Source organism: Chelmon rostratus, chromosome 19 (genome assembly GCF_017976325.1).
Source record: "Chelmon rostratus isolate fCheRos1 chromosome 19, fCheRos1.pri, whole genome shotgun sequence".
Classification (NCBI taxonomy): Eukaryota; Metazoa; Chordata; class Actinopteri; order Chaetodontiformes; family Chaetodontidae; genus Chelmon; species Chelmon rostratus.
The window spans coordinates 7450324-7465895 of NC_055676.1; the positions used below are offsets into that span (position 1 = coordinate 7450324).

Sequence of the window (15572 nt, forward strand, 5' to 3'; positions counted from 1 at the left end):
GCCATATTTACACCTTGAATATCAGGTGCACGCAATGGAGAATCACCGCACTACAGGCTTAAAACAGACGCCTCTTCTCCAGCTGGAGGTGTTTTTATCAGTGAAATCAGCGGGTCTCGAGTGTGTTTGTGGTGTAAATATGGATCTAGGATATGTTATGATTGATTTAGCTGCAGATGTACAACTTCGAGGATCACAGGTTTTCACTGTTACCTAAGAGGCATCAACACAGATAACACGTTAAAACAGGAGCACAGTACTGATGAGATCCCATTAACAATGAGGCAATCACAAGGAAGCAAAAAGTAGTTCATTTATTATCTTCACTGTCATAGATTAAAATTGTAGGTACACATTACTGGAGGCATCAATATAGTCTAAACTGACCACATTTTAAATATGGTGTGGAAACATCAACTGCTGCAAATTCTTGTGCAGCTTATTGTACCATCACATACAGTAGCAGTAATAACGTCTGCAGTAGTTTAAACACTTAATTGACTTAATGCCTCAAATAATGTTTTCTGTTAAACTGCAGTCTTACACATCCAAGTACTTTAAGTGGTGCAGTAAGAGGGTCCAGTGTCAAATCAAAGGTTTTCCCTGTTGTGAAGTACAGCTTCAGTGCTGTGGTACACTGTGGGAAGACAACACTTAAGATCACTCAAAGATATGTGTAAGGTCCAGCGTCTCTTCACAAAATAGGACGGAACAAATCTGGTGACATTTTAACTTTTTTTTAATATAAATATGACAATCATAATTATCTTTGAATAGGCTATCTCTTATACCTGACTATTGTTGAACACAAACAAAGGAAGGAAGAGGAACCAAACGGTGTCAAGACACAGAGCCCATAAAAAGAAAAAAATCACCATCATCATCATCATCACAATCTCCTCTGGAGTCTGGACTTATTTGGCCTTTGGCCGCCCAGAGCCTGAGGCACAATGAAAGTGAGCAGGATAGCTCCTCATTGGGTGGTCTGGGCTTTCAATCTGAAAACACACTGCGCTTCTCAAACTCCTGGCAGCAACCGCGAGGTGTTGCTTTCCAGTATGAGCAGTAAGTGTGTAAAGAAAACTGTGAGCATTAATTTGTGACTGATGAGTATGCACGGTTTAATGAAAGCAGGGAGACATGTGAAGAGACTCAAACAATATGATGAGAATATAACAGATGAATTTAAGGTGTATATACACACAAAAAATGTTTTTTATTAGAAAAATAAACACTACAATGGCACAGGACAACAAGGACAAGGGGACATACTAAATAAGTGTTTTTCATTTTTTACCACGGAGCCATTGGGGAGAAGTTATAAAAATAATTGTGTTTGTATTCAGAATTTTAAGGAAAGTAATAAACTGGTTTACCCATGATAAGACAGGGAAGAAAAGGGCAGGTGGGCTGAGGGGAAAAAAAAAAAAAAAATTGGCACAACATCACTTAAACAACAAGGCGGGTGTTACTCTGCCGCAGACAGACAGGCTGATGATGGGCAAGAGTGAGGCTTCCTCTGTCCACATCTAGAACAAAGTGGCAAAGACTGGTCACTCAGTAGCGACGGACAGGGATGCTGGTTGTCGGCGTTTCCACAGATCACCCTGGATGAGGCTGCAGGTGGGACACATGAAGTCACCCACACCAGATCTCACATAAGCTCACCCCAGTTAGTTCACTTTGTCCTGGAATATGTAGAGGTTGTTGGTAGTCGCCACTGCGATGATGTTGTCCTGGGGATGCCACGCAGTGTGAAGGATCTTCTTGTTGAAGTCCAAACTGTCCACGCTGATTTCATCCTTCTTACGTTTGCCACCAGCGCACACTTTGCGGGGCTTTAGGACCTGCATGGGCTTGCTGTTTTCTCTGGACGCCTCCAAAGTTACATCCCTCCTGTGGCCACGGTCGAACATCCGGAAGAAGTTGTTGTATGAGCCAGTCATCACCACACTGTTGGGGGTGAGAAAGGTGTGTGAGCCTTTAACACAGGTCTTCTTGAATAATGTTCATAATTAAAAGTGTGTTTTTACATGATCAGAGTAGTAGGTTTTAAGTAAATGCACCATTGGTATGCAGGTGATGTTAAATTAATCTAAAGTGCAATTTCAAAATAACAAACACTTCTAAAGTGGTACTTTTAATCAGAAAGTATAATAAGCAGAACAAAAAATAGTCTAGGACAGAAAGTTTAATTCTTCTTTAAGAGGTGTATTTTGTGTGCCCCCTGTAGGTCCTCACCTGTCATTGCCATTCCAGCAGCATTCAAACTTATCAAAGATGCAGTCATTCTCGTAGAGCGAGCACAGCTTGCTCCTCAGGTACTCATGAACCTGTGATAATCAGAGGCAGGTGTGAAGGGGCTACCTAAAGACTCACATTAACTGAACAATCCTTATTACCATTGCAGATATGGCTTTACTTATGCAATAAGGCCAAACATACTCATAAACCATCTGCGTGCTTAACATTATTATCCAGGAGCCTGTAACAATAGAACAAGCTTTGTGCACAAAAAGCCAATGCAGAGCAAAATCACATATTTATGGCACCTCCTAGTGGTCATCATCTAAAATGACAAGAAATTAATCAAAAAAGGTGTGGTCATTGTTAAAAAAGTCTATGCATTATTACCTTTCATTAGTGTTGTTTGTATGAAAATGAAACTACACCAGAAAATCACTACTAAGAATAATGGCACATTATCCGTTAAATTAAATATGAAATGAGAATAAAATGAAATTCAGAGCTACATTTACAGGGTGTAGACACATTATTACATGGACAATAACAACAGGCCTGAAATAATTACTATTTAAATGTCATTTTTGTGACTAAGAAAAAAAATCATTTTACTTCTGAAAAAAGTTCACTATATGTAGACAATGGGTTAAACATAATGAAAATGTTTAGCCTGGAAGGTTGATTTAGAGACAAAGAAAACTTATCTCTATTAGTATGGTAAAAACATTTGCTGTGCAGCACTAAAAATAATAATGTTGTTGATATTAAAATATCATTAACACAAGACTCTTGCAGCACAGACAAACTTGGAGAATAAACAGGGACCGCCACTCAAAGTGTTGAACTATGCCTGCTGCTCTACACTTTGTGGGGTCTGTAGCAACTTGCCCTTTGTTAATCCAGTGCTGATCACTCATAACCCGTTTACACTTGTGTAACAAACCAGACACCACACATTGTTGCTGTGCCATCTGTTTGCCAGTCTCACCTGATAGGTCTCCACTGGCCTGTTCTCCATGTTCAAATCCCAAATCTTCACAGACAAGTAGTCTCTGGTCATCATGTAGCGTCCATTGTGGCTAAACTTAACATCTGAGATTGAGGATATGATCTCAGAGAAGAAGGAGCGATTACTGGGGTCTTCTGGCTCCTCAAACACTGGAAAAGAGAAAAGAAGATGACACACATCAGTAAAATAAACAGGTTTCTGAGCAACATTAGACAGTTACAGAAAATGAACAAAAAAAGCTGTGCAGAATTTAATTTCATGATCTTCTGTCAATAATACTTAAATCTTACATTTATAGTGTGTTGAGTGAAGCTCTGCCTGTTTACACTGCAGTCATTCAATGGAGGTTTTGCAGTAAAATATCAGACACATATGTTTGATGTGTTTTGAGCAAGCTGCAGGATTTTCATGCATGCTCACCATACAAATATAATATCCAGAATGAAGGAAGTTCTGTGCTCTTATGCAGCGGTATTCTCTGATGCAGAGCGAGCACAGCCTGCTCTTGTCTTGTTTTCATGTATACAGGGGATCACACATACAGTGAGAGCCAGATCACATATACAGTGCATCTGGAAAGTAATCACAGCACTTCACACTTTTGTTGTTGACAACATGAAAAGTGTTTTTGAAATATTCGCAATTTTCTTAAAAATAAAAAACTAAGAAATCACATGTACATAAGTATTCACAGCCTTTGCCTAATACTTAGTTGAGGCACCTTTGGCAGCATTTACAGCCTCAAGTCTTTTTGAATATGATGCCACGAGCTTAGCACACCTATCTTTGGGCCGTTTCACCCATCCCTCTTTGCAGCACCTGTCAAGCTCCATCAGGTTGGATGGGAAGCGTCGGTGCACAGCCATTTTCAGATCTCTTCAGAGATGTTCAATCAAATTCAAGTCTGGGCTCTGGCTGGGCCACTCAAAGACATTCAAAGAGTTGTCCTGAAGCCACTCCTTTGATATCTTGGCTGTGTGCTGAGGGTCGTTGTCCTGCTGAAAGATAAACTGTCGCCCCAGTCTGAGGTCAAGAGCGCTCTGGAGCAGGTTTTCATCCAGGATGTCTCTGTACATTGCTGCATTCATCTTCCCCTCTATCCTGACTAGTCTCCTAGTTCCTGCCGCTGAAGAACATCTCCACATCATCACTATCACTGGTTTGGTTAAAATAAACAATTGCATATTCATTTTGACCATCAAATGTCTGGATTTTTTCACCATTCGATTATATAAATTAGAATTTAGAATATTCATTGACTGGCCTGGAATGGGCTATCGAAGAATGATGGATATCAGTCTTCCACAAGCAGCCAAAACCTGTCCGTTAAGCTGTCAGCTCATAGTGGAGTCTCAGAGAGTGTCAGACTGTGCTGGGGGCTGACACGTATCAGCATTTCTTTGAGCTGTTTACCATGTCAAATCTTTCCATCACTGCTCAGTCGCTATTATTCTGACTGCCACGCTCCTGAAAAACTCCAGAGACAGAAAGCGTGTTGTATTTGTGACCAAAGCAGGTACTCACATTTGGAGTGCTTGTCACACAGCGCTGAAATCCTCATGTCGCACAGACGGATGGTTCCTTTGCTGCTGCTGTAGACGAAGGTGTTACACTGATGAGGGTGGAACTCTGCTGCTGTGATCACCTCTGTTAGCTCCTCCATGTTGGCCGGTTTAATGTCAACAATATCTGAAGAATACAGGGTTAAGAGGAAGAAACCTTTCGAGTGATTAGGACGACAAATTGCCTGGTTTAAGTACATGTGACAATGTAGGACAAAAACATTTCCAAATCATGCTCTGCAAATCAGGGCAATATCCTGTCAACGGTTAAATTGGGTCATAATGTGCCCTGAATAGATCATTTGCCCAGAGGAAAAAAAGAAAACAAAAACATCATCAGACTGATAATGGATCAGCGTCTGGAGACAAAATAAACATCAAGGATGACAGTTAGTCTTTTCAGCCTATTTATTAGTTACACAACCTTGAACGACAACCAATGGGTTTGTCCTGACACAGACTAGCCATTCAGAATTGTTTCCCCAATAAATTCTGCCTCTTGTCCCTTTCCCGTCACCCTATCAAAGGTTTTCAGTGTCAAACCAGCAGTTTTCATGTCAGATGACGAAAACACATCAGTATTGCTTATCCTGGAGTTAACAAACGTTTTGTACACACCTGCAAACCTGACACTGATGTTGATCTGTCTGGCATTACATAATAGCATATTCAGGAGAGAGTTTCATGGATTAGGCAGGGGTACGACACAAACGCCCACATGTATTTGAGGATACTGAAGCTGCGGTCCGTGATCTCGAGGTGCCACAGGTTGATGCGGAGGTCGTCTGCAGACAGATAGGTCTCATTGTCACTGTTGACTGAGATAGAGTTGATATGGTAGGTGTGAGCATTGGCGAACACCCTGCGTGGACTGGCTTCCACCATGAGATCCATGGGTATTAAAACTGGTACCTGAGATAAGAACAAACAGGACATCATTTGGAACTCATTGACAGGAATACATTTTGAAGCTCTGAAAGCTAGTCGTGGCTCATTTCTTGTCTGTCACACAGCTCATTGAATTTCATTTCCAGAGCATCCAGACAGTGTATCACACAGTAGTCTATGTGCCGAATTAGCTCGATGAAACAGGAAGCAGTAACAATATTCTCTATACAGGATGAATTTCAGTCATTAGTCATTCATCTTATGCAAGTCTGACAAAGATATTTGCTTCTTTTTAAGCAATACAGCAGTCTACACAGGCCATAAAATAATAAGAGGTGTGAACCAGTCTGTGTTGCACTTGTTGGGCGCAGAGTGAATGTGAAGGGCTGCTGAATGCATTTCAAAGAAGACCCAGGGGGAGAAATCTTTCAAAAATTAAATTGGCTTCATTAAAAGGCGAATAACCTCTCTTTAAAATTTGTGCCAACATGCTAGTATAACGTAAGTATGTAAAACAGGAGCCTTTTGGATCAATGCCTCGACAACTATACACCCGAAAGGTGTATGATTCCGACAGGAGTCCAGACATTAGCTCAAATATTTGTAGACGTACAAATTGCAAGCTGCAGTTATCTTTGCTGTTAGCAACAGAAAAGGAAGCCAAACCGGTAGCCCTTAATGACTAAAAACATGTGTCATACATTTTGTATACAAGTGTGTCAGATTTGGTATTTAGATCTAAGATAACAGATATCAGTTTCTCTTCCAAGTTAGAGGCACAACCATTTGTACACCACATAAAGCCCTCACACCCACCAAAGGTGTTTTCAGTTATTTTGGCCGATTAGACATCTCAGGACGGTGTTAGCATGTAAAGACAGTGCTGAACTAACATTTAGCTAGGCCTGCTAGATGATGGTTAGTTTTGTCACACCTGTTAGGGCAGGAAAACTTACACCTACGCATATGATTCTTTTAAATATATAATTTGGTGATCTCAGCAAACTGCCAGCATAGTTTCACCGAAGTTCAACCTAAAAAAAAAGTACAATCAGCCAGAATAACTGTGGGTATTCAGGGCAATATACATATACTTACATTCATTTTATCAAACATAAGTACAGCCACTAGGCAGGTAATCTGAGCTGTCTGCATTACCAAAGGAAGCAAACCTACAAAACTGGGCAGAACTGCTCTCTTACTATATCCAGTATCAAATAAATGCAAATAGAGCTACAGATTATATTCAGTTCTGTGTAGAAACCCTGGTCCGGCTAAATAATCCCACCCCTTGAAATACCCCTCAGGTTGTGTTTGGTTAAAGGACTGACCCGCAGTGACGTGATGGTGTTGGGGTCTTTGTAGCGTCCATCCTCCTCTTTGAGATTGTAGCCCTCTGGTCTCTTGTCTCTTTCACTGATTTTCCACAACTTGATTGTTTTATCTGTCAAAAATAAAAGAAATTATGTAAATAACAGCACCAACTCTTTTCAAAGGACATATGTACACTATTAGCATACAGTGAAGGGATCAAACAACCTGGCTATGTTGCTCAGAGTCTGGCTACATTTCAGAGGTATCAAATAGATACAGATGACAGTACAAAAGGGAAATGGTTACAAGGAATTCTAACTCAACACCTCAGAAAATTAATATTTTTTAAGGGAGTCTGGGGTTGATTTGATCCGTTCTCAATGAGGATAGACTAACACATTAAAATAACAGGTATAAATTCCAAGGAAAGATCGGATCATTTATTTTCTAGAGAATGGAAAATAGGGTGTTTGACTCTGCTGCTGCCTAAGGTTAAATGTCAGGTTGCAGATTTTATAATAACTTAAATCACCAGTGATACACAATAGTTTTTAGAGCATGCATTACTGCAGGATTATGAAGGTGAGGGCAGCCTGGATAGTGTGTTTGAGGTAGACAACGCAAAATATTACTTATCACTATTTGAATTAACAGGAAGATTCCCAGGAATTTTGAGAGGAAAAAGCTACATTATGTTTTCTGAACTACTGACTGGCGTTCTTATTAACATTTGACTGTGAAGTGTGAAAAGGGTTGTAAGTTTTAAAACAAAAAGACACCACAGACTGCCAGCAAATATCCGGATATGCGCTAAATTAAAATCAAACTTACCATTAGTTGACAAAAGGAACTGGGCAGCATTCTTCTGAGGAAGCCAGCGAATCTTGTTGATCTTTTCTTCTATTTCCAAACTCTTCAAGTAGTCAAACTCGGGCTCGTGGCTCTGGAAAGTGCTGTAAACATTGTATTCACTGCGGAACTGAGGCTGATTCTTATTCTGCCGGGAGCCGGTTGAGATATGAAACAAAGATGAAAAGAGCAGATGTCAGAAGAACAAGCCAAGGATGATCATTTTTGTTCTATATTTGATGTTTCATTCCAAAAACACGTCCATCCCACAATTTAAAATAAATAAATAAAATGACTTCTTTCTTTTACTAAAAAATAAAACTGGCATGTGTGTAAAGCGTTAAGCGTGTGTGGGAATAAAAACAAAACTGAAAACAAACTTGTAGGTGTACCTCTATTTCTTGCTGGAAAATGACTACGCGCCCACCCTTGTCTCCTGTGGCGAGCAGCTCCCCTGTGTGGTTAAACTCAACTGTGGATATGATGTCCGCTGCAAACAAACACAAACATGACATTTAAACTTGCATTTGCAATAATGTTGTTTTTAAATTGGTGTACAGAGATAAAACCATGTCTCTTCAACACTGAAGACAATGAGAAACCACTCAGTTCATCCCAAGTAACCCTGGATTTCTCTCTCCAGGAATCAAGAGTGCTAGAGGGACAAGTGTGCAGGCCAGAGATGCAGAACCATTTCAGAGCATGTAGAGCAGATGAAAAATGATCAGTAACCTATTTCCCCCCACCCCACAGACAACATTACGTTTCGCCCAGCAGCAGTATGCTGCTTTATTAACAGAAACTCTCTGTCACACACATACATGCTTACTTAACCCTTTGTTGCACACTGGAGCAGAAAGACAATGCTGCAAAAGGTTGTAATGGGAGGTCTTTGTGTGCTTCGTACTCCCTGAGGCCCAAAGTAGGGGGTAATACATTTGAACTAAAGGCAAGGCTGTATGAGAAGACATACTTAAAACTGCTCATCTATTAGAGCAGCACCATCTATTTTTCATTATCCATCAGCTGAGTATTAGTCTATAAAATGTATTAAATAATCAATTCCAGACCTGCCAAATAAAATTTGCATGCTTTCGGATCAGTCATTTCCCTACTCTGCGCCATCATCATCAAGTATAACTCCTTAAAACCTTTTTTTTCATTAATATTTCATTGTATGAACTGTGTGCTTTGACAAACTGATAACCATTAGTGAATTGTATTAATTTAATTAATAAAAAATCATTTAAAAAATGATTTATTTTGCATATTGCAAAGTTTGTTTTCATTTTCAATAATTTACAGAAAGTTATGCTCTTATCAAGGAATGTAGGCCTTTGTAGAGGTTTAGCTACATTATTAACTGAAGCTCCTTGGTGGCTAATGTCTAAATCATAATTGCAATGTGAAAACTGCATGGAGCAGCAGCTTTATAGGGGCAGATGCATGGCCATTGCTCCTGACATTTTGTGAGGAACTTTTGGGGGGCATAGGCTCGCTTCTTTGACGTTAACTCAATTCACAATTACAACTTTCCACATCCAGCTCAGTCCGTTTGGCTTTGCAAAGGAGTTAAAAGAAGCATTCTCTTGAAATGACCTTACAGATTCATCAACCATGATCATGACCGATATTTGGGTGAAGACCGGGTAATGAATCCAGCGCTATGATTGGTCAAACTTCTTCTTTAACATTTGGCAGGCTAGACAATGCAGCCCCCTGCTGTTAGACTTGAGTACTGCACATGCACCGCTTTTCACATAGTTAAACATGACAAATCATACCAGTGTACTTTTTATGCAAAATATGTACTTCCTAGGCAAAATGTGTACAGACAAATATGGCCACTGCAAAACAACTACCCACATTAGTTAAATGCTCTAGTAATGAGTTGACTGTTATGGGACAGCTGGGGTACCACCATAAAGCGTTGCAGTAAAAATGCAGAGTTGCCCACTTAAGAAAAAAAAATCCTGAATCCTGTTCTAGTGTTAATATACACTCAGTTGGCAGTTTACTAGGTACACCTAGCTAAAACAAAGGCAGTCTAATACAACAGTCTCACAATAAATTCTACCTCCATGAGGTTATAATGTCCAGTTTTGTTGAAAGTATTTCTAAAGGTGTTGATTCAACAGTATTATATTGTAGGTCGTAGTATGTGGTGCACCTCTCTAAAACAGTTTCGAGAAAACCATTATAACCCTTCATGATAGTTATGACTGATTGCAGGACTGCATTAGTTTAAGCTTGGTGTACCTAATAAACTGGCAACTGAGTGTAATGCAATGCAACATTATCCATCAATATAATGCACTGGCCAGTCAAAAACATATGTAAGTATGCATTCGAGATAAAATACCTTATACCAGGAACGGTGTGATATTGTGCCATTGTTAACCTTGCATTGAGACGGGGGAAAATTACTGTTGCTGTGATAACTCTCTAGAAATCCTGTCTAATGGGAGTACAAACTACTGTTTTACAATCCTTCATCCTCAGGAATATATTATTTAGTTTCTTTGAACTTATGTCCATTGCCAGACGTCTGGCCTGCTGAAGGCCCTGTCCCTGAATTTCCCTGTAGTTGGGACACCTGCCCTGCACCAAGAGAAACCAAGATCAGTGTCCATAATACAGCCACGGCAAAAGTGGCACCTGTCTGCAGCTCTCTGCAGGACTCTGGTCAGTCACCAACCTCAGTGACATATAAGGTTACACTTACTGTAACAGTGAAAGCCCTTCAATGGCACGCCAGGGGAAAGCTTATAATGTGAAGCAGCAACAGCAGGAAGTATTCGGTTTGCATTAGCACTACCTTAACACACAGCTCCAATATAGCCAAGGATTCAGAAAACAGACTGCTGTATGATGAAGCAGAAATACAAGGTAGGAGTGGAACCACTTAAATGGGAGCTGTGACAGTCACAGTTCAGATTCATATATATATATATATATATATATATATATATATATATATATATATATATATATATATATATATTATTGACCTGCTGCATGAAGTTGAAATGCATAGCATCACAACTCACCACACAACGGCACGGCTAAATTGTGTGACACCTAGTCAGTGGAAATGGAACAAATGAGGAAGACACTGAGCTGCTACCTGATACCTATGAAATTTTCTCAATCTTTCCAATTTGTGCTTTATGCTTAGAAATGCTCCGTTTTAAGCAGAGCTCATACCTTCAGCTACGTCGTCATCGATGGCTCCTTTCACCTGAGAGAAGCACCACTGCATGTCACCTCCAGGTCCTGCAGAGATTAAAAAAACAAACAATTAAGTAAAATTCTGGCAGGTTCCAAGCATACAACAATGAATTTAATGTCAAGCTTCACAGTGTTCCCTAAATTTGAACTGTATTGTGGTAGGCATGATGCACAGGCTGTTGAGATAAACTAAGAATGGATTTGATGGAAATGATGTTGAAACTACAGACAGATGGCAGTCCTGCAGCAAAAATGTGTGTGGCATACATGTGCACATATCCTCTTCTTTCATAAAGTATAGCCTCAAAAGAAAAATAAAATCGCAATGCCACAAGACCTTTCAATCTCTCCTAAAAATAAAATCAGGATATAGATATCCATGAACTGTTCCACATATAATGCATGCAAGGCCAGTTACATTATGTTATGTTTTGTTATGTTATGTTCTGTTACGAGAACATTCAGAAGCAAAAGCAACTTGGACGAAGATCTTTAAAAATTTCAATGAATGTATAAATGCATCCACCAAATCAAAAATCAGATTTAAGCCTTAACTGTGGTCTTCACACTCAATGAAAGTCAATGAGTAAATTGCATGATGAGAAATGTTCTTTATAGAGGTTCTTCTACCTGGAATATGCTCCCAGCCAACATCAGACAGATTAAAAACAGATCCTTGTTCAAAACATCACAGAAGCAGGAACTGATGAGTTCACATAGATGTTATTTTACTGTTGCTGTTTTGGGGACTTTTTTTTGTTTTTGTTTATTTTTTGGTGCCATGGGTGTACGACAATTTTGTTTTTGTTTCCACTGTAGATTGCTACTGTCTGCAGTTTCACGTATAAAGTCAGTTCATGTATTTTCTATTTTTGGCTTGAGTGTGCTTTATTTTGCTGACACTATTTGACTTTTTTTTTTGTTCTTTATGTGTGCAGGTAAACTAGCAACCACTTTGCAGAAGCTAATGGGGAGCCAAATAAAGAATAAAGAAAGAATGAAGAACAGACTCTTGAAACATCTTTTAGACTAGGCCTTGGTGACAGTTATACCAGCAAGAGATGCTACCATGTCAGGTTCATATGTTAAAAATACATCCACAAGAAATAACATGCTGCTCTGTTTGATGATGATCAACATTTGCCTCAACAGGTTCCTCCATCACCATAGCTCATTGCACAATTCATGTCGTTGATTTCTGCATATTTTTTTTAAATGTGATGATTGCTGTTATTACACAATGAAAACTGGTTGGATTTGTGGATAACAATGTCCAAGATGTAGTCGAACAGCTCTGCAGAATAATCAAGGACATTTATGAGTCACTGTAGCTTCTCATCATACACCCGTATTCTGAAATGAATCATGATTTAAAACAAAAAGCCAGGACAGGGTTGGTCCTGGCCAGGATAAAATGCAACTCTCAGAGATTGTCTGCATTTAATGCAGAGACAAAAACACAAAGCAAACAGGTGTTTAATGTTAAAATCGTCTCATCAGTTTAACAAGAGGATGATGTGCAATACCTCTGGTTTAAGACCAGTGCCATTTCCCCGCCCAAATGGACCAATATAGGCACTAAATATGTTAATAGTGACCTATTTTTTTTGCACAATGAATAAAAAGGATACCAATTAATCCCTATCGACCATAAGGAACCAAAATCGCAAACAATTTTTAACGACTAACATTCGCTGGTCAAGTATCAGCTAATGAATGAAATGTGAAATGCTACGTAAGGCTAAACAAATCTTTGACTATCTGGGTCTTTTGGGGGAGGGCGGGGGGTCCACTTTAGTATATTTATGATCCCACCACTTGCTCTATTGACATTTCGGTCCTTTTTGTCAAAAATTGCAAAGAATATTTGACAGCTTCTTCAGTCTGCAGCAGGCCTGAAGTACTAGCCTGCATGTGGGCAATGTCAAAGTTTGAGCTAACCTTAGCTAGCCTGGCTTGTCAAGCCAGTCATGGCATGTTTGAGAAATTTGTGCACTGGAGTGAAAACCGCCAGCTTTGCTCTCTAGCCATTTGCGTTCAGTTTCGACATTAACCGCAGGCCAGATAACTTAACTGAGTGGATTTAGCGTTAAGTCCTGTGCACAAGTCTAGAGAGCAACCGTTACAGCCAGTTAACACTGGGTTACTGTCGCGGATAGCTATGTTTGGCTAACACGATATGCAGCGTTAGCTTGCAAGACAGGTCCCGGGCCGGTGATAATGGTAAACAGCTATCGTTTGCTAGCAGCTGTTGGCTAGCTAGCTTTAGCCGGCAAAAGCAGGCCAGACTTGCGATGACACTCGAATATGCTGGCTAGCTAGCGTTAGCACTAGCTAGCTAAGTTGTGTTAGCCAGCTGATGTTAGCTAAACTACACTCGCCTGGGTTAGCGTAATCTTGCAAACATCGGAAAGAGAGTTTGTTGGAACATAGTAGCGTTCAAAAAGCGCCGACCTGTTCGTTGTGTTTATATGTATATTGGTTAAACGGAATTACCTGCCATGTCGAGACAGACAGTGGAGCTTGCCTCAGTCAGTCACGATCCTGCTTCCCACTCCCACGCGCGAGTTCGTGGGATCTGAACTTTTCTTCCGCTGAATCTCTGCTGTCTGTCTGCGCAAACCTGCACGTCGGGCGCGAAATTAAACGCTGGTTACTTTATTCCTCTCCCCTTCTCTTTCCCGCTCCCCTCGCTGTTGTTTCACTCCGTGTGACAGTCACTCTCCCCCTCTGTCTCTCTTGCCGCATCCCACAAGTCACTTCTTCCCCACCCCTCTAGAGTCTCTTTCCGCACGTGAACTAAAGGGTTTTTATAATGCGCGCTCACACAGCATGGCAGACACACCGGCACGCGCGTGCACATAGATAAAGAGCCATCTTGCCAGTAGACATAGAGTGTCAGTTTCCTCGTCAAACAGTAATACAGTTACTACATACAAACTTTACTGAAGTACTTATATTTCTTATGTAGAAAAGCACTCAAGAAAAAGTACAAGCCATGTTATTATTTAGTAACATTTGGTCACAGTGAGCCTACTGTTTTGGGGATACTATCCAAAGTTGTGGCTGTATTATTTTCATATGAAAGCTCTCAAATTGTATGAGTATGTAATGCACTCTTGCACAACCCTAATGTCAGCAACAATCTGATTTGTATATAGTTTGTTCATCTCTTGCCTCTTGCTTGAAAATTAGTTGTTTGCACTGAGTAAAAAGAGGTCAAGAGCTACTGAAATCAGAGACAAATTCTTTGTATGTGTCAACACACTTGACCAGTAAAATGTATTCCAATTTAAAATTGTTTCCTTAGTTGGGAAAAGAGCAAAATTGGCATAGTCATTGCTGACTAATTGAAGAACAGTGTGGTAATTCTTGACTTTCCAGAAATAGTTGAAACGTGCAGTATGCTTACTGATTTCAGAGTGAAGCACAAAAACCAAAACCAGGTTATAAAAATACTCAGCAAAATTAATGATTGCAGTCAGTTACCTTCCACTCTTGATTAACAAACAGGATCCCGATCAGAATCACCATCTTCTTCTTCCACACCTACAAAAATGAAACACAAAACACCCATCACTGCTCAGCTATATGATATCTGTACAATAAAGCAATAAAGGAATGCACCCTTTCAAGCTTCTTGGGAAAGTCTCAGCAAAACTATCTCAAGTGTTACTGACACAGAGCAGTAAGAGATTTACTTCAGTGAAACGGAATATCTCTGTCTGCTACGTGGTTTTGCAATGATCAGCTGTTTCTATTTGCATTTACTTCATGCTTGTCTCCAAAAGTGAGACCCAGCATCAACTTTTGCAACTTGGGGCTGTTGCATCATAATCTTCAGGGCAATCATAGCCATTACAGGCATTTTTGATTCTCTGGGTCTGAGTAGGTGAGCTGACAGAGGAAGCTAGAAACTGCATATTGCAAGAAGAGGCACAGATAGACAGCAGCAAGTCATGTATAATGTAAAGGAACTACAGTCTGTTGGTGGATTGAAGGGCTTGTCAGATGTGTCAGCACCACGAACACAGAGGTCTTCAGATGTCTAGTGATAGTTTCACCGCCCTCACGGACATTTGAGATCCTTTATCTCTCTCTGAAGAAAAGAGAAGAAATGCCAAAACGTGAGGAATATCACCAAATCAAATGGTAAACCCACGAGGCAAGAAACTAAGATAAATATCTTCACTGGAAGCTTATTCAGCTGGAGTGGAGCTATCAAAACTGCCAGCTGCAATATCTTATTAGACTCAATGAAGCTGTCAGCTCGCTCCCAGGCGCTGCTTTCTGACCCACATCACCTGTCACTGATTTCAAGCCCTTTAATTGACGTTTCCAAGGAGAAGATCCCCCTCAATGTTCCTCAAACAACCAGCAGCAGGGCACCCCTCTGCTCCGCTCCCCAGCACCTGCCTCTCAGCACAGAGACAGACAGCACAAACAACCTTCAGCAAAGAAACAAAAGGAAAGCG

At 40.2% G+C, this 15572-nt stretch overlaps 1 protein-coding gene across 1 annotated transcript; it reads right to left on the reverse strand.

The window, feature by feature from the left end:
* Window positions 1-322: 322 nt before the first annotated feature.
* On the reverse strand, window positions 323-13833 carry ppp2r2ab (protein phosphatase 2, regulatory subunit B, alpha b). Its single transcript, XM_041959728.1, has 10 exons — window positions 13594-13833; window positions 11074-11142; window positions 8259-8356; window positions 7849-8014; window positions 7035-7147; window positions 5550-5727; window positions 4778-4942; window positions 3233-3402; window positions 2242-2333; window positions 323-1953 (listed from the first exon to the last, which is right to left on the reverse strand). The coding sequence occupies exons 1-10, from the start codon at window positions 13598-13600 to the stop codon at window positions 1674-1676; spliced, it is 1338 nt and encodes a 445-aa protein (XP_041815662.1). The 5' UTR covers window positions 13601-13833; the 3' UTR covers window positions 323-1673.
* Between the last annotated feature and the right edge of the window lie 1739 nt (window positions 13834-15572).

Bases quoted from the DNA above. Each gene is read 5' to 3' on its own strand.
- ppp2r2ab (XM_041959728.1), bottom strand. The intron at 8,357-11,073 runs GTATGAGCTCTG...GTTTGTTTGCAG, and splicing joins CGATGACGACGTAGCTGAAG to CGGACATCATATCCACAGTT. The intron at 8,015-8,258 runs GTACACCTACAA...GGCTCCCGGCAG, and splicing joins TTTTCCAGCAAGAAATAGAG to AATAAGAATCAGCCTCAGTT.